Source organism: Carassius gibelio, chromosome B3, assembly GCF_023724105.1.
Source record: "Carassius gibelio isolate Cgi1373 ecotype wild population from Czech Republic chromosome B3, carGib1.2-hapl.c, whole genome shotgun sequence".
Lineage (NCBI taxonomy): Eukaryota > Metazoa > Chordata > Actinopteri > Cypriniformes > Cyprinidae > Carassius > Carassius gibelio.
In genome coordinates this window covers 31,846,028-31,872,017 of record NC_068398.1, presented here as the reverse complement: position 1 = coordinate 31,872,017, position 25,990 = coordinate 31,846,028, and the positions used below count along the sequence as shown (strand labels likewise).

At 36.1% G+C, this 25,990-nt stretch overlaps 1 protein-coding gene across 2 annotated transcripts; it reads right to left on the bottom strand.

The window, feature by feature from the left end:
- Window positions 1-6,177: 6,177 nt before the first annotated feature.
- LOC127953124 (NACHT, LRR and PYD domains-containing protein 3) lies at window positions 6,178-25,479 on the bottom strand. Of its 2 annotated transcripts, none has more exons than XM_052552070.1 (9): window positions 25,350-25,479; window positions 21,106-21,313; window positions 20,038-20,109; window positions 17,578-19,512; window positions 14,889-15,059; window positions 12,777-12,950; window positions 10,693-10,854; window positions 8,159-8,205; window positions 6,178-8,075 (listed from the first exon to the last, which is right to left on the bottom strand). In XM_052552070.1, the coding sequence occupies exons 2-9, from the start codon at window positions 21,285-21,287 to the stop codon at window positions 7,507-7,509; spliced, it is 3,312 nt and encodes a 1,103-aa protein (XP_052408030.1). In that variant the 5' UTR covers window positions 21,288-21,313; window positions 25,350-25,479; the 3' UTR covers window positions 6,178-7,506. The 2 variants fall into 2 exon arrangements, with proteins under 2 accessions (XP_052408030.1, XP_052408029.1); XM_052552069.1 differs by having other exon boundaries at window positions 6,179-8,075; window positions 20,038-20,112.
- Between the last annotated feature and the right edge of the window lie 511 nt (window positions 25,480-25,990).

Here is a 25,990-nt window from a genome sequence, read left to right as displayed (position 1 = left end):
TATTTAGAGTGCTGAGATGTTAAGATGTCACAAGAGGACTTGTTTTATTTCTTTATTCCAACTTTTATGTGGCCTAGTCTACGTTAGTTATGAGTAAATTATGTTAAAACGTATAAATGACTCATTCTTGACAAAAGGCAAAAGAGCTGTGGGCGTGCGCACATTTGCATAATGTCGGGCTGTAAACGGGTTTGGGCTTTTAAAAAGCTGTCAATCAAAATGTACTTGTCGGGCTCGGGCCAAAACCTGTCGGGCTCGGGTCCTATCGGGCCTAACTTTTAAGGCCCGATTACAGCTCTAATCTGTCTCTTACCCGAGAGTCCTGTTGCCACCCAGGTTCTTTTCTGATTCCAGTGGTGTCCCCTCTGGGCCTCAGCGGTCGGTCCCTTTCTCCCTCAAATCTAATCGGTTTAGGGCTGAACTTCTATTGTTCAGGATTGGCCAGTCACCGTCTGCTCACAGGTCCAGAATGCACATCCAAGGAATTCCACTTCTGACAGCAAATTGTTGTGGCAAAATTTAAATCAACTCTCTTTAGCATAAGAGACAGACTCACTCTCAGGTTATAATTAAAAAGAAAGCTTTTATTTTTGCAAAGAAGGTCAGACAGTCATACAGCAACACTGAGTTCCTGCAGAGTGCGACGAGAGGGGAGGGCAGTCCTCCACCTTATATCCCTCTGTTGCGTCAAGATTACAAAGTCTTAGCAGCTGTAAATTTCCATGGATAACATAAAACACACTCTCTGTGGTTTGTTTCTCACACATTTAGGACTTAGGTGACCCCCTCAGGTCATCCTCAGGCATTGTCCCCCCACTATATGGCCCAATGACCCTCTCAGGTCATTCTCAGACATTTTACCCCCCCAGTTGTCGCCCTTCTGAACCCACACATCAATTCTAAGAAAACACATGCATATATAGGCATACAGAAGCAGTGTTAAATTAATTTTTCCACCACAGCCGCAAAGCAAAAGTGCTGCCATTAACTTTGTGATCAGGACAAGATTTTTGTCAGTCATCTGAACTTCATCTATAATTCTTTTTCTTTGTTGTTCGAGGCTTGAAGCATCTTAACCTCTTGGGAAATTTGGAAGGAAATTAATCTCTGCCCTTTTTGGTCTTTTGATGTTCGTGTGAGGGGAATCTTTTTGGGGGTTGTTTGTACTCTTCTTTCCAGAATTTACAGCAACTTCCTGAGATCCAGCACGACATAATTTTGTGCGGAAGTTGCCCATCTTAAATGTTAGGCTGTTCTTCCATCTATACCAACCTGCACAAGAGCATGGGTCTTTTAGACAGGGATGCTTGTTGACAAGGGCTTCTGCTACCATAGAAATTTCCTTAAAATTAGGGTATGTTTTATAGCCATGCATTTGTTCCTGCTAGGGTCTCAAGAATGTTGTGCTTTTGTCTTCTTTTTAACTTCAAAGTCTTTCCTGTTGTCTCGTATGCAGCATTTCCCTCAGCAAGTACAAGTTCTACTTCAAAAGAAAAAGTGGGCACTCGAAAAATGCAAGACCATATTTCAGCCCTCTCTGAATCCTTGCATGTGGCGATATTACTGTGTCATCAGATGCTACAGAACTAGCATAACTCTCAGATCGCACCACTATAAGGACAGCCTTCTGTGGAAGTTCTTCAATGTCTAAAAGGGAACATAGCTGTCCCTTCTCTTTAATCTTTGTTTTTAGCTCTTCCACAGATGCTGGACGGGAAGATAAAGTCATCTTCCTCACAATGTCAGTGGATGTATGGACATGCAGGAAAAAGTCCTGCACTTCCATTCCTGTGAAAAAAAAAAAAAAGAAAAGAAAAAAAGCTTGTCAATGTTTTTTCCAACTTCATTTAAAATGACTTCAAGTCAACATTTCTAAATGCATTTTAGTCATCCGGGTGTTTGATCAAAATTAGCCTTTTCTGTGTTATCACCAAATGTCCATCAATGTTGTATGCTCGGAGACTTACTGTGTCATTTAGTTTTCCAATGATGTCAGCTTAAATGATCTTAAATGCTCGATGTACCAGCCCTCATAGGACCTGCACAGAAATGACACAGTTATTTACAAGAAGTATACATTCAATCTTGCAAAAATTGCAAAAAAGTCCCCCTGACTGTCCTGCAGAAACAAGCATTCCATTTTCATAATCTGTGCCATTTATGTAGACCACTGATGTGCTATATATATTTTGGCTGTCGGTCTTGGTCTTTCACCACTTGAGGTAGAGTAGTAACCTGCACAGAAGTAACACTTCTGGATTGTATTTGGGGTTTGAAAAAAGACAGGTCATTCATATGAAAAGCCATCATGGACTGATGCCTATCAGCAAGAGTCTTCAAGTCATTTTTGAAATTTTGTGTGTCATGCACCACCATTTAAAAAAAAAAATGTTTCCCTTCAAACCTCATGGTACACAGATGAACCAGAGACCCAAAACGCTTGATCAGTTCCGGGTAATGTTCAATGTAATGGTGTTTTGGTCTGAGATTAAATTCTGGAAACACAGCTTTAAGAGCCTGTCTGTGATCACTTATTTTGGTCTGCAGGTACTGAAGAGATTCATCTGTGAAAGAAGGTGATAACACAAGCTGGACAATTTCTTTAAGGTTCATTATTATGTCCCATATTTCATCCTTCTGGGACCTTATTTCCTATAATCAAGGGTAAAAATCTCAGCAAAGCAGAATTTTCATCCAATACTTAGTTTGGCAACAAAACTCTTTGGGATTGGTTGTAGCTTATCAATCTTGTCAAAATGCTGACACGGAAATGTGCGAATCTTTGTGTTCAGATATTAAAGCATGAAATACTTCCGCTGAATCATTTCATGGATGCACAAAGCCAACTCAACAGGTACAACACCCTCAAACAAATCATTCAGTATATCTGGTGGGAAACCTGTAATGGTATGAAAATGCTGCAGGGCCTTGCTAAAAGGACACTCACCCACAACACCTAAATGAGCTACATTTTCTTCCTGCACAACTTTTTGGACATGTAGATCATGAGTTTCCTTCTTTCTCATGCTGAACTCTCCTTCAGAAACTTTGTTGATCTTTATTTGGTCTGTAGTACAGCAACAGAATCTGCAGACGTATTGTCCTCGAAAAGACTGCACAAAGCCTGCAAGACCATGAGCAGCCAAGTTATCAGCTGCAACGCACAACACAGTGCCCTGAACATGCTGACCAAGGGTTTCAATGAAAATGCCATCCTGTTCAAGAGTTTTCAAGTCTTTCAACAAAGGTGACAGAATACTTTCATAACCACACCTCTGCACGTCAGATACTTTGCATAGCAGCGCTAGCTGTATGACATATAGGCTGGACCTATACTTACTGGGTAGGTTTGCAAGCAACCAATATACTGCACAAAGCTTGTGGATTTGTCTGGCTGTGCCTAAAGGATTTGCTATTTCAAGGTCATCCATATACAAAATGAGTGACAATTTCAGCTCTACGGCTGAAAAATGGTTTTCTTTAGAATAGGTTCCATCTTCATGAGACATGTACATTCCTGGTGATGACGGGTTGGCTTTAATTTTTTTCATTAAGATCAGTATTTTTAAACATAGCTTGAAGCATTTGTAGTACTGGAACATATACCACTGTGCATTCTCTCAAACCTACAGTATATTGTACTGGCATTACCAGAGGGTAGTTGCTTCTCACAAATGTTTTCCTTCGCTTAGAAGGAGACAGCTCTGCACCTTCCGCAGTTGCACTGACAAAAACATTACTTTTCATGATAGCTTCAACTAAATCATGAAGAAGGACATCACTGATTGACTGTTCATGTTCTTGAAGAACCGTCATAATAGAGTCTCTCACAAGAGGTTTGGACAGTAAGAATATCTACCCCAAATTCTCAACTATGTCTTGTATTGGTGTCTCTGAAACATGAAGAATACTGTGCATTTTCAAGAACGAAGACAACAAGTTTCTTTTTAGTTGAACTTGCAATTCACAAGTATCATAAGTCAACTCAAGAGGACAGTCAGGACTTTCATGCCCAGGAGGATTCTGAAAAAAGTCAGCAGCTTCAACTTGACCCAGCATTGTGGGGCTGTCAGTTAATATAATATTAATAAGATAATATCATTCTTAAAATTTGACAAATGAGCATCAGCATCTGGATGATCCCTACTTTTGTGGGCATTGAAAGAGGTATACACATTACAGCGATAGTGACAGTCTTTATATGGACAATCCACCATCTCATGCTGTTTTAAATGTGCCCTTAAATTACTGAGGATAGTTTTCCCATTAAATGGCTGCTTGAAACCACATTTAGGACATATGAATGAAACCCTTTCCATTGGATTCCCATCATGCTCCATCTGAGTATGTATTCGTGATAAGTGTATTTGTAATGCATTTACAGTCTGAAATGTGCTGACACAGTCATCATGGACACATGGTAATGAACTGACTGAGGAAACACTGCTATTATGTAAACGATAATGTTCCAGTACATGTGTCCTTTTATCAAAGGCAGCAGCACAAAGTTTGCACCTCCAAGCCATTGGATTTTTGCTTAAATGGTTCTATGTACACTGTCCTCATTCACATTTTAGTCACTATATTGCAATGTGTCCATTGCTGTTAATAGTTTTTCAACATACCGCACTGAAAACTCTGCTTGCTGGCCAGCTGCTTCAGTTTTCACCTAAAAAAAATGAAGATTCAAAAGTTAGTTAGGCTGCAATGTTCACAAAAACACTTATCAATGTACAGTCTGCTTTTTAAAGTGTTAAAAGCTAAATACCAGCACAGAAAGGTGTAATGTGTAATAAATAATCTTAAGAACATGCACTTCTGCATGGATATTGGTAAACTAACACAGTATGTAATACATTCACCTCTGTGTTACAATACAAGTTAAAGTAACAAACTCAGTAAAAAAAATAAAACATGCATATAACTTGTTAAGGTAAATATATATATATATATATATATATATATATATATATATATATATATATATATATATATATATATATATATTAAAAATGGGAGCATACAGTAATGGTTAGAAATTCAGCAAAAGCGGGATCAACAAGCACCATGCTATCATGCAGCAGAAAGTGAGTCAGTGAGCACCATAAGAGATGATATCAATACATTACGCAGAACCCCACTATTCAGACAAAAATATATAATGAAAAGATGACACAAAATGTAGTACCTTGGAAAATGGCATTTAAGATTTTTTAATACTTAAAGGCCTTAATTTTGTCAACTTTTATTTATTTTTAAGACCCCGCAGACACCCTGATATAGATATAAGCTTATCTGTATATATCCAATAAATAAGCTTTAATATATCCAAATTTTAAAATGGAGATATATATTTTATATATATTTTTATTGCCAAGCTTTTGTTGCAGGAGAGGTGTTTATTCCTGCCTTGTACATGCATTTAAATTAATTAAATTTTTAATAATGACATCTCTTAATCTTCAGTAGAAAGTGATTTGCACTGACTCTTTGTTTTGAACCGCTAATCCAATCTGAATGCTTTAAAAAGTGATATAAAGCGGAGATTCCCCACGTTTCTGAGATATCCGTTTCGGAGACAACTGAGATATTTATCTCATTATGGATATTCAAAGGCCCCGTAGTGTACGTGTTTTCGTCTTCGCAAATTACGCTTTGTTGATGCTCTCCACATATTCTCTGTGATTGGCTGTTTGCTGCACATTCAGATGTAACTTCTCCAGATTTAATCACAAACTCTGGATCAAGTTGGGACAGAAGGTTTATATATCAAGCTTTGTGAGCCCAGTGAACATGTGAACACAAAACTTACTCTGCGACTCTGAGTTTGTTACCATTGCCTTTCAACTCGCTTCATGCTACAGGCCACAGGTGAGACCCAAAAATGATGACACATGCTCAGAGGGTTACATGCTTCCAGGCATTCATTGCCATGGTAACTTACACTCCATGGCTAACCTACTCCAGGGCAGGTCATGTTCTGGTTAAGATATCTGAAACTGAAATTGGACCAATCGGATGTGAGCAAAGTGACACGTCTGATGCAAAAAAGACACTCCCCCAGGTTATATTGCTCCAAATATGATTTTATATTATTATGAATCAATTATACACAAGCAATTTTAGTTCAACAGTTGTTATAAATCATTTATTTTAAATGAATGTTAATGTATACAGATTATATGTGCATAAAATAACCTGTAGAATCAATAGATAAGGCTTTTTAGAAAAAGACTATGTGACCTTACATGCTCGATTTTCTATTGCTGTATATTTTCAACTATATAAACAAAATTACTGATAGAACAATATCATTTATTTTATTTGTCCTCTTTCATGAACAAGTATTTTTTAATTGTAAATGCATTTAAATTCATCAAAATTTTCAATATCTTAACCTTTAACCAAGGCTCATGATTGGCTGTTTGGCAGTGATATCACACAATCATGTGTATGCCCTACACAAACTCAGGATCAAAGCCTGAGTTGACAAAGAAAGTTAATGATCAGCATCATGGTACCAACAAAGCCAGATTGGAGTGGTTTGGTTTTAAACTAATCCTGTAACACTGAATTTGTTCAACTACAATCATGGTCCAGCCACCAGGTTTATATATCCTGAGGACTTAAACCTGAATACACACAAACTCATGGGGACTTGTGTCATGGTGGGGACCTAAATAGAGGTACTTAAGGCGAGACACTGCAGGCAAAAACAATGTTTTTTCAAGCACCTGTCAATTTTGAGATTTTGGGCTTTTTGGTTTTTCATAAAGTGCTTTTTCAAACTAGTGGAAGGAAAACATCCAAAAGACACTGTTAAGTGTTTCTTTTATAGCACTTTATCTGTTTGTGTCAATAGATTTCAATTACAATACATATTTTTAAAGGCCGTTTTCTCAAAATGAGTTTTTTCTTCAACACTGAGCCATAAATCTCCACTTCAGTAGCACTTACACACACCAAACTTGACATTTTTATTCCTGTCTGTATTCTGAAGATTTTTACAGAGGGATTTGTTCATATATATTTTCCTTGATTATATACAACATTTTATTCCCCCCAAAATTGTGAAAATATATTGTTTTCTGGCTGTTCAAAGTATTTTCTGAATTATGGAGTGACAAAAAAAGATAACCAGAATTCCCTCTGTAAAAACATTTGACTCTAATATGTCAAAAAAATTAAACAAAAAATGTGAAACTGACTTCATCTAGTGTTCAGATTTTTGTACTAGAAATGTATGCAAATTAGCACATATTTCATTAAAGAATGCCTCATTTGCATATTTAAACATAACATTTTTGAAAACTTGTAATACAAAAAATGTTTGTAATAATCAATGTAATCAATCAACTGGGTAAGTAAGGTGATAACTATTAGATATTTTTTTTTCCCTATTCACCTGCAGTGTCTCGCCTTAAAGCTTAAAAATCATAGTAGAGTCCCTACAAGCATAGCTGACCAGACGCTCTGTGTGTGTGTGTGTGTGTGTGTGTGTGTGTGTCAGTCAGTTGTGTGTTTGTGTTTAGTGTGACACAGAGACACTGAAGAGTTGTTGTAATAAACTCTAAATCCAGCGTAGAGAGGCTGAGTGAATGTGTGTGTAAATGTGTGTAAGTGTGTGAGTGTGTGTGAGTCAGAAACACTGTAGAAGGACAGAGAGCCGCTCGACTCGTCCAGAAACACTGCGACTCTCTTACAGGAGTCTGGAGCAGCAGAGATGACAGTTTCCTTATTATTGTGACGGACAGTGAATCTGTGATCAGAGCAGATCAGACTCCAGGAGTTCTCATTATATCCCAACACACAGTCATAACTCCAGCTCACTCCTTTCCTCTGGATTTCTTTATATGCCACTGCTATTTCAGGATAATTTCCACTCCATTCAGTCTCCCAGTAACACCGTCCAGTCAGACTCTCTGAACACAGAACCTGAGGATTATACCCATCAAATCTGTCCGGATGATCAGGATATGACTGCTCCTCTTTCACATATGTCACCTTTCTGTTCTCCTCAGACAGAATGAGGAAAACATTTGCTGTGTTTGGATCCAGTGTGAGATCACAGGCGTCTGAACACAAAGAAACACATTACAACATACATTCAAAACTTAACTACAAAAAAAGAAAACTGTGCATCTGATTGAGGACTTACATTTGTGGAGTCCTGATGTCATCCTGAATTCCCCTCCATGATCCACACTAAAACACACACACACACACACACACAGTGTCTATTAGTTCCTCACATACAAAATATTCTCATATTGAGAACAGAACTCTTTTTTTCCATTTGATTGGTCTCAGGCAATCAGCATCCTTAATCAGAACAACAAATTTTATAATTGTTTTTGTGGTCATTAATACAAATTGTTGAATTGTGTTTGAATAAGTGTATTCATTTGAAGCCTCATGGCTAACACCCTTCCACTACCCCAACCAAAATCTCTCAATTTAAACCTAGGCTGCATGAGACCCTGCATGCTGTTGAGCCCCGTTTATCTGTTGAATCTATATCTTAGTATAACTCTCTGTTGTTAAAGTGATAAAATAACTTAATTCCCACATATTTCTGTACGGAACGTGAAAATAGAGCCACCAGCCACCGTATTCAAATGTTTACTGGGAGCCAGAGCACCTGAAATCTTGGCAAATTTGAAAGTGCTGGCTAATGCTAAATGTAAATTCAGTTCACTAATAATGTTTTGATGTTTGATAATGTTTGAGCCATTTACACAGATTTTAAACTTTAAGACCTAAAAGGAATAATCCCTCTGGTGGAAAACATTAGTTCACTTCTTATTCGCTAGAAAAATACTGCATTTATTGTTGTCTCACAATAAAGCCACAACAGAAATATTTGAAAACACAAATGTTTTGGTCTTGTTATAATACTAAAATACTTATAATATAAACATTGCTGCTGCTTTACCCTGTTTCCAATAATTTTTTCATTTGTGTCGAGTGCAAGTGATATCGCAGACAGTGGAGAATGTGAATGTCGATTACAAGAGATGTCACTTCAACATGAATTGCAGCTGATGGAGAGTGCAAATCTGAGAATGCAAGTGCAAGTCTGCGGCCAGACCCTTCTCGAAACTTTGGTCTTTGGGGATTCATAAAAGGGAGTCAAAAAGCCAAGACAAAAGTAATACCAGTGGCTACTGATGATATACTGAGATCTTACAAAGCAAAACATTCGGTATGTGCAATAAATTGAACATTATTTACAGCAATATTGTATATACAGTACAGACCAAAAGTTTGGACACACCTTCTCATTCAAAGAGTTTTCTTTATTTTCATGACTATGAAAATTGTAGATTGAGGAAGTCCAATTATTTTCTGCAAACTAGTTCTTTTGGACAATTTGTTTTCACAAACTGGTTCAACTAAGCGTTACACCAGTTTATGTAATCATGTGATGATGTAACATACACAAAAAAATAAAAATATTTACCGTAATTCCTCAATTAAAAACCGGTAGTCAAATAAACGCCGGGCCTCTGATAGTGGCCGGGGGCGTGGTCAACATGGACAAATAAAGGCCGGTCTTAAATAAAAGGGGAAAATTTGTGTGGATAATCAGCAGAGTCACATAACAAACATACACGCCCACTGCTGGAGCAGTTCTCATTCTCGAGTCAAGAACCAGTTGCATCGGTTTTCGGATCACCTGTACACTGAACTGTTTCAGTCGGACGTGTCCGATTTGAGAACTGATGAGCTGATGATACTGTGCATACATGATTTAGCATGAAGCAGACTGACACACAGCACGTCTGAACCAAACTGGTTCTATTGGTGATTGATTCTGAACTGATTCTGTGCTAATATTATGATCTCTGTCCACTGGAACGCTATCACCTTTAATTTAAAACTATTTATTTAAAACAATTACTTATCAAATAGATGGATTTAGAAATAATAATAAAAGCCTGCTTCAAATAAAAGCCTGTTACCTTCTGCAGTTCAGGTAAATAAAGGCCTCGGTAATTATGGTATTTCAATTGTATAAACATTTTCCATCTATATAGATTACATAGTTTTAACAAATTAATAAACCTAAATGTGAGTCAAATGCATTAGTCATTCATAAATCAAACAAGATTTCACATAAATGTTCTTTTATCCTAACTGTTTCTGAAACAGGCCTCTCATCAGGCATTCTATACACTTACATTTTAAAGAGTTTTATCCAGGTCACCAGTAGCATACAATGGATTGGCTCTGCTGGACAAACTATTTAATTACACCATTTACAAGCATTTTATGTTCTGTAAAAAAAAAAGTTCTAATCAGTGTCATATCATTGGCAAATTAGCAGGTAAATAATCATAATGACACCACACGATAAGAATATTTGCAACAAGCCTCGAATCGGGCCATGCCCCCATTCATTCAGGGGTGCAAATCAATATAAAATCTGCTTTAAATTCTTCAAATGTGTAGCTAGCCTTAAAGAAAAATTTGATCCAAGTAAAAAAAAAAAAATTGCATATAATGTTCTCATAGAGTCTCTGTGAAGCTTAATATCCTAGTCAGACATAATTCAGTATTTTATGTTTTAAAGTAAGTTGGGCTTCTTTTATTGTGGGAATCAAAGCAGCATCTCATGACAACCATACACACAATGAGAGATTCTCTCACAATTACAGAAGATAGGATGACTGTTAATACTCAGCTTACTTGAGTTTGTCCAGATGGCTGAGTGTTTCAGAGAGCAGCTTCACTCCTGAATCACCTGGGTGATTGTAGCTCAGATCCAGCTCTCTCAGGTGTGAGGGGTTTGAACTCAGAGCTGAAGCCAGAGCAGCACATCCGTCTTCGGTCACCAAACAGCCAGATAGTCTACAACAGCAAGTTAATATAATATAATACAAGTTAAGCAGCCTAATATTCCAGTTGCTGTCTGTCTTAATATTTATCAAACAACAAATTAGAAAATCACTCACTGCTCTTGATTGAATAAATTAAATACATAGATTAAGATTTAATTAAAATTGTATGTATACTGTGAAGATGATGCAGGTTACTTTAATTTCTGTGTACATGTCCTACCTGGATTTCTGTTATACCTACATGAATATTTTTAAAGGACTGTTTGCAAGGTCAATTTGTACCACACTGAGAGTTGAGAGTACCACAATGAAATCTATTTTTCTCCGTCTTATGCTTGAATGGCTTAACTTGTTAACCCACTGGAGTCTAAGGGTATTTTTGGGGCCTGGAGAAGTTTTGTCATGCCCTGACATTTCCTGCTTTTTTCAGTTTCTTATAAACATCTAAATGGCTAAAGTCTAATCTCACTCTAATCAGCACAAATTGGGCTATAATAATATGTGAGCAGCATGTATGTACATGTTTGTGTTTTTGAGAACAAAACTGTTATGCCTGGTTAGTGAAAAACTAAAAATTTTAAATCGCTTGAATAAGGCAATAAAACACATACAGAACATTGGTTCCTGGGACTTTTGAGAACTGGAGCTTGTAACCTAGAATTTTTCTTTCTGAATTATGTGAAAATCATCTTGTTTACTCACTCTCAGAAAACAATATATTGATTTAAAATTTCTAAGAGACTTTTTGTTGGTAAAAGTCATTTGCGAGTAGGCGTCAACTATCATGAATATCATTGTGATTTACAACTGAGAAGACAAAGGCCCGCATAATGAGCTGCATAATGAGCTTTTCTGTGAGCTGTCACTGAGAGGGAAGAGTTTCTACAAAAAAAAATGTATTGTTATTATTATCATTATTATTATTAATGTTGAAAAGAGCTGAGAATATTTTTGAAATAAATTGAAAGAAAGCATTGTTTGTTACATTTGTTACAGTAACATTGTAACTGATCTCCTTCTTTCTTACCGATCGAACATTGACTTTATTACAATGTGCATTCGGGCCTTTTTTGCAAACAGCCTTTAAGTCTTAATAGTAACATTTTGTTGTATAAATAACAAAGTGCATTCTGTATGAAATTATGAGTTGAATGCCATTGATTAAAAACTTGCTATCAAATGTGTCACTCTACTGGTTATCTTCAGTGCGCGCAGCTCAAAACAGAAATGCAGAACATGCAAACGTTTTAGGCTAACGTTAAAATGAGAGCACTATTGTAAAAAAATATTTATAAATATAATTATAGTTTTGTCATTGTTGTTAGCTATCTGTTAATCAAAACATAAAATATTATTTACCCCATTTATATCTGCAAGGTGTTCATTACAAATTTTCCCTGCGTGTTCACATCAGTAATTATGTTAAGTCGAATGTCTGACTTGACTCTTGTTAATGTATTTTGCCCCACTCCCAAACATATGATTTAACTATAAGTCGTATATCAGCAAGATTCGAAAATTCAGATTCGACTATGAAAATCCTTAGTCGGGGACACCCCTAGTGTATATATAAACACATTCTGATGCCTCCAAACAGCCTTTACGTATACGTTCTGAAGTCCCTAAACTGAATGCTTTTTCAAATGAGGGGTACCCCTTGGATCTGATTTGTAACACCTCAGATTAAATTGCCCCCCCCCCCCAAAAAACCCCCTCCAAAATGCATTGATTTTACCCAATAAGTGCAGATGATTACTTGTGTATTTAGAACATGCATATATAATTTGGCTTGTTTTGAGCCAGAGATTGATGTGCTCAAATCTTTCTATTATCCAATCCATTCAATTAGTTAATTGTTTTTTAATTAAAGATCAGGTGCTGTATGTTTCCCAGAATGCTACACACTGTGAGTTAAAAACATATATTTAATACCTAAGTATGTTGAGTTGACAGTTAGGACTCTTCAGTCCAGCACATAGCAGCTTCACTCCTGAGTCCTGCAGGTCATTGTTACTCAGATCCATCTCTCTTAGATGTGAGGGGTTTGAACTCAGAGCTGATGCCAGAGCAGCACAACCTTCTTCTGTCACCGAACAGCCAGATAATCTACAAAAGCATTCTAAGTGTTAATGTAATAAAGAGATAATACAATAACAAAAGTGCTTCAAGATGTGACCTGCAGGCCAAATGTCACAGTCATAATTTTCACCAAACAGCCAGATGATCTGCAAAAAAGTTTTAATGTTAATATGCTTTGTTTTAAGATATATTTTTGATTTTAGACACGGGATGTGGGGATGCTGTGGAACAAAACCCCTTATTAGAGGACTGTATAAATGATACAAAAACACACAAATCACAACAATTTATGTTTTGACTAATGTTACTTGTTAAGTAGTAAATGTGCAAATTGTAAAGCAGTTTAGATTTACTATCCTCTGAAAATAACTTAACATACAGCCATTATTGTCAAAATAGCTGCCAACAAAAGTGAGTAGACCCTAAGTGACAACAAAGATGCATGTCCTATTCATCATGTTCATGTTTTTGTTTGCTTGACAGGACCATACAAATTTGCATATCTTGTATTAGAGCAGTTAGGATTTGGTGCTTTGAATACAATTCTCACATACGGACCACTGGATGCTCAACATGGCATCTCATGGAAAAATAACTCAGAGGATTTGAGAATTAGAATTGTTGCTATCCACAATGATGGCTTAGGCTATAGGAAGATTGTTAACACCCTAAAACTGAATTACAGTACAGTGGCCAGGATAATACAAGTTTTTCCAAGATGGTTTCCACCTGGAACAGACCTTGCAATGGTCAATAAAGGAAGTTGAGTCCTCGCGCTGTGCATCAGGTGCAGAAGCTGGCTTTAAAAAAACTGACACATGAGTCTACACTTTATTGAGGGAAACATGTATTCCAACATGTACTATGACATTTCTTAAGCAGAACATGATGCCCTCCCTTCAGAAACAGGGCAGGATGGCAGTTTTTCAACATGATAACGACCCCAAACACCACCAAGATGACAACTGCCTTGCTGAGGAAGCTGAAGATGAAGTCATGGCCAAGTATGTCTCCAGACCTGAACACTATAGAGCAGAAGGTGGAAAAGCACTATGTGTCTAACATCCAGCAGCTCAATGATGTCACTATGGATGAGTGGAAGAGGATTCAAGCAACAAGCTGTGCAGCTCTGGTGAATTCCATGCCCAGGAGGATTAAGGTAGTGCTAGGTAACAATGATGCTCATAGAAAATATTGACATTTTCACTTGACAATTATGGCTGTACGTTTAGTTATTTTGAGAGGATACTGCTATACAAGCAGCACATTGAATATTCTAAAATATACCCGAGTTTAATTTCTATAATATTGTCCCTTGATGAGATACATTCATAAAATTACTGAAATGTGTGTGTGTGTGTGTGTGTGTGGGCATGTTTTCGTGGCATATCAGGACAAAACTCTGTATAATGACATGGGTATGACACAGGTATTACAAAGAGAGGGTGACTTATGAGGACATAAGCCATGTCCCCATTTTTCAAAACGCTTATAAATCATACAGAATGAGTTTTTTTGAGAAAGTAAAAATGCACAAAGTTTCCTGTGAGGGTTAGGGTTAGGTGTAGGGTTGGTGAAGGGCGATAGAATATACAGTTTGTACAGTATAAAAACCATTACGCCTATGGGATGTCCCCACTTTTCACAAAAACAAACATGTGTGTGTATGTGTGTGAAAGGATGCATTTTAGTGTTATTTACAAACTCTAGATTGGACTTTAAACTAGTGTCAAAATAGGTGCAGTCTTTGCATGGCAGAATTAAAAGAGGGGTTAAGATCGTGTACAAGATTCATTTTTAGGGTTGGGCCAATAAACGATCACCCATGGCTGACAGACAACACAATGTTGAGCCGGCATCGTGATCTCCACTTAATAACTATGGTTCATTTAAAAGTAAAAGTTCACAGAGACAAGAATGGCAGAAAGTGCTTCCATACTGGAAGATTAAATGTGAAAGCCAAACCTTAGTATGTTGAGTTGACAGTTTACACCCTTCAGTCCAGCACAGAGCAGCTTCACTCCTGAATCCTGCAGATAATTGTTACTCAGGTCCAGCTCTTTAAGGGAGTTTGATGATTGTAGAGCTGAACCCACAATTTCATAATGCTGATCAGTGAGATTACAGGATGTTAATCTGAAAAGGGAGAAATGGTTAAAATGCATTCACTCTCTGGTCTTTATATCAGGAACTAAAGATTGGACTTATCAAAGTCATATTTTGTGAGGATTATGTGTGATCCTTCAATTATTTTTTTCTTAATTTTACAGAACTTTATTGTGGAATCTTTTAATAGCTGAATGCAATTACAAATAATTAAGTCGGACTGAAATGGAAGTTGAGATTATCTTTTCTACTGTGACATCTATCCGAGTGAATTGTAGGGGATTTCTCTCCACCGGAATACCTGCCAATAACCTTGCATAAAAAACATTTTTATTAATTGAGAACGACCACCACATGGATGAGCAACGACACTAAACGAGAGAGAGAGAGAGAGAGAGAGACATTGACTGAGTGCATTCTCCATAAGGTTATGTCATTCATGTAAAAAAATACAATTGTTTGCCTTATGCAAAGACTAATGTTGTCATAATGATAATAACATTTATTAGATTTATATAACACTTTTCTGGGCACTCAAAATTTTAAATGGTTTAGAATAAACACTGCAATATTCCATTCAAAATATTTTATGTTGATTTTAATTTAATATTTTCCTACTATAATTTATTATTTATCATTTTAACCAGTTACATTGGATAGATTATATTTCTCCATAAAGATAATATTTTCATCATATATTTGGCACTTTGAGAGGGCGGTGGACCTGGACTAGACCAGGAAAAGATTGTTTCATATTTTCATGTTTTTTTTCCAGTATTCCAAAGTAATTGAAATTGTTTTCAAATTATAGCAAACAGAAAATTATATATTTCAAATGAGCAAGACCTTTATATTTGATGTTCCCAAGATTTAAATACTTTTTACTAAATTAATTAGTACAGCATGGCCAAATTTAACTAAAATGAGGGAACTCATGAAAATAAATTTTTTTAATGCACTTCAAAAATAGAGGGTTAATATTTAGGAAAAGAAAAATATGTTCTGGTTGAACAATTTATGAAATATTGTTAGATTTGTAGAAATTGAATTCACCTGCCCATAAAACAGAACACAAAGCTGTGTATGACTTAGTTTATGAGCTCACACACCTCTCTCATTTAGCTTGATTTCAAATGTTTCCATGGTTGTGATGTAACATTTGTCTGTTAATTAATTATTGCTTTTGTAAACAAAGCTTTGTACTTCACTTGTATCTCAATATCCACATAAAAAATTTTTATAGGCCAAACTATTTTGGCACAAAACTCATTTGGTATACTACTGAAGTAAGGCGGTTGTCAAGCTGACACAGTCAATTATGTTTTATAGTGATGTCCGATTTGTGAACGAATCGTTCAATTTAACCTGTTCTTCTTAGTGAACTGGTTGAACCAGTTCACCAAATTGAACTGAATCGTTTGAAATGGTTCGGGTCTCCAATAAGCATTAATCCACAAATTACTTAAGATTATAATTTTTTTTTTTAACATGACTGACACTCCCTCCGAGTCAGAATAAACCAATATCCCGGAGTAATTCATTTACTCAAACAGTACACTGACTGAACTGCTGGGAAGACCGAACTGAAGATGAACACCGAGCCGAGCCAGAGGACGAACGAACACGCCCACTACTGGAGCAGTTTTCGTTCTCGAGTCAAGAGCCAGTTGCATCGGTTTTAGTATCACCAGTACACTGAATCGAGAATCGATGACACATTCACAAATTGAGTTTGTAGTAAACAGAACATGAAAACGAGAGTAGAGCAGCTGAGGATATTGAACTGCAGCACGTGCTGGTTAGAGCGATTCTCGTTCTCGAGTCAAGAACTGGTTGCATCGGTTTTCAGATCATCAGTACACTGAACTGAAAACCGTTTCTTTCGGACGCGTCCGACCCGTTTCGAGAACCGAGGAGCTGATGATACTGCGCATGCGTGATTCAGCGTAAAGCCGACTGACTCACTGCGCGTCTGAACGGAACTGATTCTTTTGGTGATTGATTCTGAACTGATTCTGTGCTAATGTTATGAGCGCGGGTAAACCAAGGGCTTGAATGAAAGGCAGTACGCGAAACGCAAGTTTATTTAATAACAAATATATCACAATGGATTATGTATAGTAAGTGGATCATGGTTTCTGCGACTATGACACCTAATTTATTTACTTTATATCTTCAAAACTTAAATCCCCGTATGCACATTATTGCTGTTACCGTATTTTGCTGCGTTGTTGCAAAACTTGTAAACGTTTCATGATTATGAGGTTTTTAACTGATTGATTACTAACTTTATATATTTGAATGTTTGATAGACGTGACGCCATTACGTCATCGCCAGTGACATCATTACGTTGAGCATAAAATAACTGGTGTTTTTTCAACCGGTTTATTGAAACGAACCGTCCGAAAGAACCGGTTCATGGAAAAGAGTCTTCCCATCACTAATGTTTTATGCTTGTGAACACGCATTCTGAAAATACTCATCAAGCCCCCCTCACAACTTTCAAATGATGTTCATTTTGCAAAACTATTTGATTTTCACACTCACACAGCTTTTCTGCAGTTCCTCACAGCAGGTACCAGTCTCTTTCTGCCCTCTTTTGATTTTATGTTGTACTTATTAATGTCAAACTCTTCCAGCACCTCCTCTGACATCAGGATCATGTTTGCCAAAGTTGAACATTGTGCAAGAGAAAGACTTTTATTTTTTGCTTTAGATTTTAAAAGAGCCTTCATTTCTTTAACAGAATTATCCTTCATTTCAAAAAGGCAGTGTGTCAGATTCATCCATCGTTCAGGACTGACATTGTTTTTTTGTCCTCGTTTGAGGTTTTGGATTATGTTCTTGATGCTCTCTGGGTTGTTATCTGTGTGTATCAGCACATCCTTTAAGAGTCTCTGATTGGACTCCAGTGAAATGCCATGAAGAAATCGAAGGAAAAGATCCAGGTGTCCATTTTCATGGTTCAATGCTTTATTCACTGCTTCCTTCAGAAACACATCCAGAGGAACATTCTCACACTGAGTTCTGTTCTTTCCTGTCAGGAACATTTTCAGAACCTCACTGTTCTTGTGTAAATAGCAGAGAAACACATACAGTGCTGCAAAAAACTCTTGAAAGCTCAGATGTACAAAACTGTAAACCTTCCTCTGATAAATCACAGATTCCTCTCTAAAGATCTCAGTGCAGATCCCAGAATACACTGAGTCGTCAGTGACGTCTATGCCGCTCTCTCGCAGGTCCTCCTCAAAAAACATCACATTGCCCTTCATCAGCTGACTGAAAGCCAGTTCAGCAAGTTTCACAATCACGTCTCTGTTGGACTGCAGGAGTTTCTCTGAATCGCTCTCTTCATACTTCTGGTTCCTCATCTTTGTTTGAATGAGCAGGAAGTAGATGTACATTTCAGTCAGAGTTTCAGGGATTTCTGCACTGAGATCTTGTTTCAGGATGTTTTGAAGCACAGTGGCTGAGATCCAGCAGAAGACGGGTATGTGACACATGATGTGGAGGCTTCTTGCTCTTCTGATGTGTGAGATGATTCTGCTGGCTTGATGCTCATCACTGATTCTCTTCCTGAAATATTCCTCCTTCTGAGGGTCATTGAATCCCTGAATCTCTGTCACACGGTTGATGTAGTTGGAGGGGATCTGATTGGCTGCTGCTGGTCTGGTGGTGATCCAGATGAGAGCAGAGGGAAGCAGATCTCCTCTCAGGAGGTTTGACATCAACAGACCCACTGATGAAATCTCAGTCACATCAGAAACTTTCTGACTGTCTGAAAACATCAGTGTGATTCTGCTTTCATCCAGACCATCAAAGATGAACACAACTTTACATTCATCATAAATCTTTGAGTCCAGATACTGAAGTTCAGGATGAAAGTCAAGCAGAAGTCTGTGAAGACTGTACTGATGATCTTTAATCAAGTTCAGTTCTCTAAATGGAAGCACAAACATGAAATCTACATCCTGATTGGCTTTTCCCTCGGCCCAGTCCAGAATGAACTTCTGCACAGAGACGGTTTTTCCAATTCCAGCGATGCCTTTAGTAAGAACAGTCTTTATTGTGTCTTTCTTCTCTCTTCTCATATCCTCATATCCTGGTTCATGTAAAGGATTAAAGATGTCATTGCAGTTGATTGGAGTGTCTTGGAGTGTCCTGTAACTTTTCTCCATCTGTAGCACTTCATGTTCTTCATTCACTCCTTCACTCTCTCCCTCTATGATGTACAGCTGTGTGTAAATCCTGTTCAGGCGGGTTTGATTCTGTTGTAGTTTAACTCCCTCAAATAATCTCTCATACTTGTTCTTCGTGCTGGTTTTGTGCTGGTCTTTGACTCTCTTCAGATCATCATGCACTAGTTGATGAGAATCAACTTGCAGGGCTGCTTCTGTGTCATGATAATTGATGTGGTTCTGACTATAGTAGGATGTGCTGGATGGACAGGACACATATCTGATCTGGTCAGCTCTCCCACCTCTTGAAAGATAGACATTAAGCAAAGCAGACAAAAAAATAAATATAAAAATAACTTTTTCAAAATATAAAATGATCCATTTATCTATTTGAAATCATACAACAACCACATTTAGACAGTTTTATTGATAAGCTAATTTGGATCATAATAAATTGTTTGCCAATAGACACTTCATATTACTGTCAATATTTCACTGATGCAAAAATCCTACTGTGTCTCTTAACTTTTGTGTAATTAGGCAAAAAGTGAATAGACAGAGAAGCACACAAAGAGCATTATTTAACAAAGCAGCTTTATTTAACAAACAACCTATTGAATTTGTCCTTTTCAGTTATTTTTCTTTATATCCTGTTTTTCATTTTAATGTTATATTTGATAACAAAAAAGGGAATACATTTTCTGTTTATTTATCTGTCTAAATAACTTCATTACAGTAATAAACAAAAAAATTATGTTTCTATCTTGTTATTTCTGTGTATATTTTTTGTTCTTGTGTTGAATGTCTCTCTCTACATAAATATACTCACACAGTATCAAAGGCCACTGCTTCGTCACTGAGATCAGGGGGCTGCAGTGGAGAAGCTGCTCTCTTTCTCTTCCTGCTGATGGTGTTGAGAAATAGAAAGAGACAAATTATAATAACTGGACAAAAGTCCAGCCAGGGGTCGTCACATTTGTTTATACTTAAGGAATTTGCCACTGATGATTCAAACTTGAGTTTTAAGCAGTGTAGAGTAGCACTTGTTGCTAGTCGTTTCTCTGATCACAAATGCAGACATGGTTTTATGTTTACGCGCATGATACGCAACGCATAAAAACACGGTACAAGTCATTATAATCACCAATTATGTACCCAATGCATGCAACAAATGCCCCGTTTGTAATGGGTTTTGATGGTTTTGTCTAGTCGTGCTGGGAGATGGCATCACAGTATGTTAAAGGGGCGTAACATTTCCATCACACATTTGAGGTATTCAGCCAATCACAATGCACTGGATAACTGGCGAATCATTGTACACTTTGCTTTTCAGAACGATGAGCTTTGTAAAAATAGAGGAGCAAAAAAAATTTACATTATACAGAAAACAATGTTTTTTTTAACCTTAAACCGCATAAACACATTGCATTAAACAAAATACACAACAACGTTCTTTTTAGCAACGTCAGATGACCCCTTTGACTGCATTATATGAGCGGCATTGGGATATAAGTCGCAGCATGTTTCAAATGATAAAAAAATTTGATTTATGTGTTATAAAATCTGTTCATCAATGTTACATGATTTATGCATGATGTTCCCTTCAGGGTTAAAAGAAAGTATCTAACAGTGATTACAGTATACCGAGCCAGTGCTGATTACAAATGCTACTCAGTATCGGCGAGTACTGACAATATAAGTACCATATCTGCCTCGTTCTGAAACAAATGGTATCGTGCATCCCTAATATATTATTTACAACTGATATAGTAAGTTTCTTAGCATAGTTTTCTTCTCAGTGATCAGAAGAAACTTTTTTTCTTTCTTAAAATATTCAAAGAGAAGGATCAGCAGCATCATGTTAAAAGAAATCCACACCCAACTTCATGATACTCACACAGGGTCAAAGGTCACAGCAGGTCCATCACTGAGCTCAGAGGGCACAAACTTTAAGTTGTTACTCTCCATTGAAACACAGCTGAATCCTGGAGATGATGCTCTCTGAGTGTCAACAGGAGCCTCCTGCTCTCTCTCCTCATATGCACTCATTTCACAGGCTGTTTTTCTGCTTCTCTTCATTCTAAAAGAGACACTGGATTTCAGGCCTGTATGTGGAAACAGAAACCACACGATGACATTTCACACTTCATAAAATTACGGTTGAACAACTGATGACAGAGTGACTACCCTTACGAAAATTAACCATGGTTTTACTACAAATAAAACCAAAAAACCATGGTTACTGTAGTTAAACCATGGTAACCACAAACTAACCATGGTTTTGCTATATTAACCATAGTTTAACCATGTTAATTAACAAATTATCAATCAGCACCTACATCACCACATGTTGTGTGGGAGGGTTTCCATAAAAAAAAAAATAATCAAGAAAAGAAAATGCTCTCATCCAAAAACAAACTCCAGCATACAGTATTCAGTTGTCAGACACTATTGGAACTTCAAAAGCACCCTGTGTGTACAATGAGATATACTGCTGTATCTTTAATGTTATGGACCAATTTTTTTCTGCCGGAGGTCCTGAACATCTTGTTCAGATGCATGGCATCATGGAATGTATCAAATAACAACAACAACAACAAAAAATCTAAACGACTGAATCTGCTATAGAAATCTTATGATGGGCCATGTTTGTATCTTACAACAGAACAATGACCCAAAAACAAACATCAAAATCAACACAGAAATGTGTCACTGAGCACAAAATGAAGGTCTTCTGACCTTCTGACCTAGAAAATGAGTGTGGTGAACTGAGGAGATGCACCACCAACATGGATCTGGCAATCTGAAGGTTATGGAGTGATTCTGGATGAAGGAATGGTCTCTGATCTCTTGTCAGGTGTTCACCAACCTCATCTGGAGACTCTCTAGAGCGGTTATCTTAGCAAATAGAGGTTTCAAAATTATTTAATAAAAGGGTGAATAATTGTGGCCAATGTGTATTTGAAGAAAACAATACTTTCAGAATGATATTTTCCCCCATTTTTAGTTGTTTTAGTTAAATGAAAGGCTAGAATTTTATAATTGTAGAATTTTTAAATCAGTTCACAATAGATTAATTCACAAACTAGACTGATCACCGATTCAATGATTCAGTCAGTCAGATTTCTCCAGGGAATTCATAAGTCTGACACAAAATGTGTCAAGAACAAATATTCTTGGAGCTTGAGTGTTCACACAACTAATGGCGTGAAAAGTTATTTACTAATGATACATTTTAGGATTGATTATTTTTAATTAAAATTATTTTTAATTAAAATCATATGACTGTCAGCTGTTTGTGAACTAAATCTTCTGTTAATGATTTAGCTATTTAACAACACTGAATGAAATGCTTGAATGCGGACAGGTCCACGTGTGTATCACTGTCTGAAAACAAAATTAAAAAACTAAACATAATAGTAAGATAACACAAATTAGTGCCCATATATATATATATATATATATATATATATATATATATATATATATATATATATATATATATAACATTACAGTATAACATTTCTGTATATATACCAGTCAACAGTTTTTGAACAGAAAGGTTTTTTTTTTTTTTATTAAAGAATATTTTATTAAAGAAAGCCTCGTTTCCACCACAGGAACTTTACCAAGGAACTAGGGACTCGGTGTGTTTCCACCGCAGGAACCAGGAACTAAATAAAGTTCCGGGTAAAAATAATGCCCCTCAGAAAGTCCCTGCTGGCGAGGCAGTACTTTTTCAAAGTTCCGGAACTTTTGGGGGCGGGACTTTGGACACTAAACATGCTGATTGGTTGAGTTCACACAGCATTGTGATTTTAACCACCATTAATTCTGATCATTTTCAGAATATTACTGCCATTGCGTCATGAAATGTAATTTTAAAAGTATTTAAGGCAAGAATGTAGTTGTTAAAAACTCAAATCTGTGGTTTATTTATAAAGACAGCAACTATTTTAAAAATGTTTGATCAGCGGGAGCTCAGAGCTCATGTATCCGCCGAGAGCAGCCTCACCTCGGCTAGACCTTCTGATGTGTGCCGCTGGCTCTGATGTCTCTTTAGTGGTTAAACATAAAATATAATTACGTTTTGGGTAAATCTAAAAGGTAATCTTTTGGTCTGTATTCAATTTATCTATATCTTAAAATGAAAATAAAAAAGGCAAATTGATATAATATTCCATTTCATTGTAATGACTGTATTTCCCTGAACTCAGTACATTTCTGCAGCTGTTATTATGTTTAAATGAAAACGAAAGCAGGCAAGCGTATTTGATATCCTTTTTTGTTTTATTGTAAATATACAGTGAGGAAAATAGCAGTAGTCAAGGTGAGCTGACTGATGTTATCAAGTACACTACTGTTTGCAGATTTACCAGATTTGCGTCGTCACAGACATCACACTCCCGAGTCGAATGCACAGTCTGAACTACCGAGGATACACATCCAAAATCATTGTACTTTGTATTGAGAAACTTTATTATTATTATTATTATTATTATTATTATTATTATTTAAAACAATTATTTTTTCAGGATTATTTGATGAATAGAAAGATAAAAAATTATGTTTAATAAAAAGCTTTTGTAACATTTATACACTATGCAATTTAACAGCCATTAAAAGAGTCATTATATTTTTATTTTTCTGAAAAACTATAAAATATTTTATTTAGCTAGGATGTTTTAAATTAATCGAAAGTGATTATAAAGACATCTAGAATATTACAAAATATAAATATTTCAGATAAATGCTTTTTTACTTTCTATTATTCAAGAAACCTAAAATAAATCAGATGTTTCAACATAATAATAATAATTAATGTTATTATTATTTTTTTTTCAGCAAATCAGAATATCAACATGTGTTACTGGAGTAATAATGCTAAAAACGTAGCTTTGAAATCACAATACATTACATTTTAAAATATATTCAAATAGAAGACAGTTATTTTAAATGCTAAATATATTTAAAATGTTTACGGTTTTGCTGTACTTCCTAGCTTTTAATTGGCTTAGAAATTAGTTTACTGCTGGGCAATAATCAATAATAATGATTTGTTAATGTATATATAGCTACTACAAACACTTTATCACATAATAAGGCAGAATAGTTTATATACTGTAAATGCCATGTCAATTAGCACTGCATTGTTCATATACTTCACTTATTACCTGACTTGAAAAACACAAATAAACCATATTGTCGCAATCGTATTTTTTTTATGTTTTCCTGTTTCCAAACGTTTCCGTTTTTCTGTGAAAACAAGTGTTTACATTCAGCAGCTGGACATTGTACATTTCCTGTTACGACTTTCTGCGCGACAGTGCCTCCTGCTTCGAGTATAAATGAAACAAACACCGCAGGAGAGTTTAGCGCTCGTGACGTTCATCATCTCGCCTCCTTGGTCCGAATAAAACATCAGGTCGTGCGCAGACTCTCTGTTTGAGTTCCTCTTTGAGTTTAGATCCTCTATGCGAACACACTTGCGCGGGACGAATTGACGTGATATTAGAAGTGCTAATCTATGGCAATATAAATGTTTGTAAAAAAGAATGTCTTTACTTTAACTCAAGTAACGTTAGTAACATGATTTGTTGTTCGTCCAAGCTGATTTGGCTAGAGTGATAGAACATAACGGGCTTTTGCGCTAATGTCAAACGAAAATCTAGTATAAAACTAAGTAAACCGCAGTGTTGACATTTGTATACTAATTATATATATATATATATATATATATATATATATATATATTTTTTTTTTTTTTTTGTTTTTTGTTTGTTTTTTTTGTTTTTTTACATGACCTACTTGTATAGTTGTATTTTTTATCTGTATTTTAGGCTATGCACCGTGGATTTGGGAGCAACGCAATTTCGATTCTCTGTATGCATATACTGTACATGTGGAAGAATTGACAATAAAGCAGACTTGACATGACTTTAGATCCGTTTGATTAGAATTAAAGAGACTGAGATAAGCGAGGGTTGGGAGTATACTTCAGGCCTAGATTGCAACTGTCCTAAACGCGCTGCTCTTCTCTTCGCTATCAGGCAAGTAACGAACATATTTAACGTGTTTCAGTTCAGCTCACGGTCTTTATAGACGAAAAATACCTGCTGTGAGACGTTTGAACGAACTTACCGTAACGTCAAGATTGGCTCTCCTTTTTCTTCTTCTTCTTTAGTTTTTTGGCGCATAACAGTCTACACACATGGCACCACCTACAGTACATGGCTGTTGTGCAGTTATGTTATCGCTATTATCTTCAAAAATGACTTGTGAACTGTGACAAAAATTGCGATATTAATTATAATTCTTCTTAAATTTGAAAGTATACCAGGTTCCCAGGTGTCTCCAGCTCCTCCAGAGAACTTCCCTGGCCTGCTTCCCTAAAATCCAGATCAGGTGATTGATTTGAAATCCTCTCGCTCAACAATGTACTCTATAAATGTATTATATATATATATATATATATATATATATATATATATATATATATATATATATATATATATATATATATATATATATATATATATGTATATATATGTTATGCATTAACAATAACAATATGCAATTCAGATAATAAAGTGAGACATATATATATATATATATATATATATATATATATATATATATATATATATATTTATTTTTTTTTTTTTTTTTGTACACGCCATAAAAATTTCACTCTTAGTAAGTCTCATATGTGAATGATGTGTGGGCAATGATGTTAACACAGAAGCAGAATGAGAGCATCACTACTCTGTCTGTCTTAACTC

What these genes read in the sequence shown, in the direction of transcription:
- LOC127953124 (XM_052552069.1), bottom strand. Translation starts at nt 21,287, where the DNA reads ATGAAGAGAAGCAGAAAAACAGCCTGTGAAATGAGTGCATATGAGGAG. An exon ending in GCAGTGGCCTTTGATACTGT is followed by an intron (nt 19,513 to 20,037) that starts GTGAGTATATTT and finishes CTATCTTTCAAG; the next exon opens with AGGTGGGAGAGCTGACCAGA. An exon ending in GACATCAGGACTCCACAAAT is followed by an intron (nt 8,076 to 8,158) that starts GTAAGTCCTCAA and finishes CTTTGTGTTCAG; the next exon opens with ACGCCTGTGATCTCACACTG.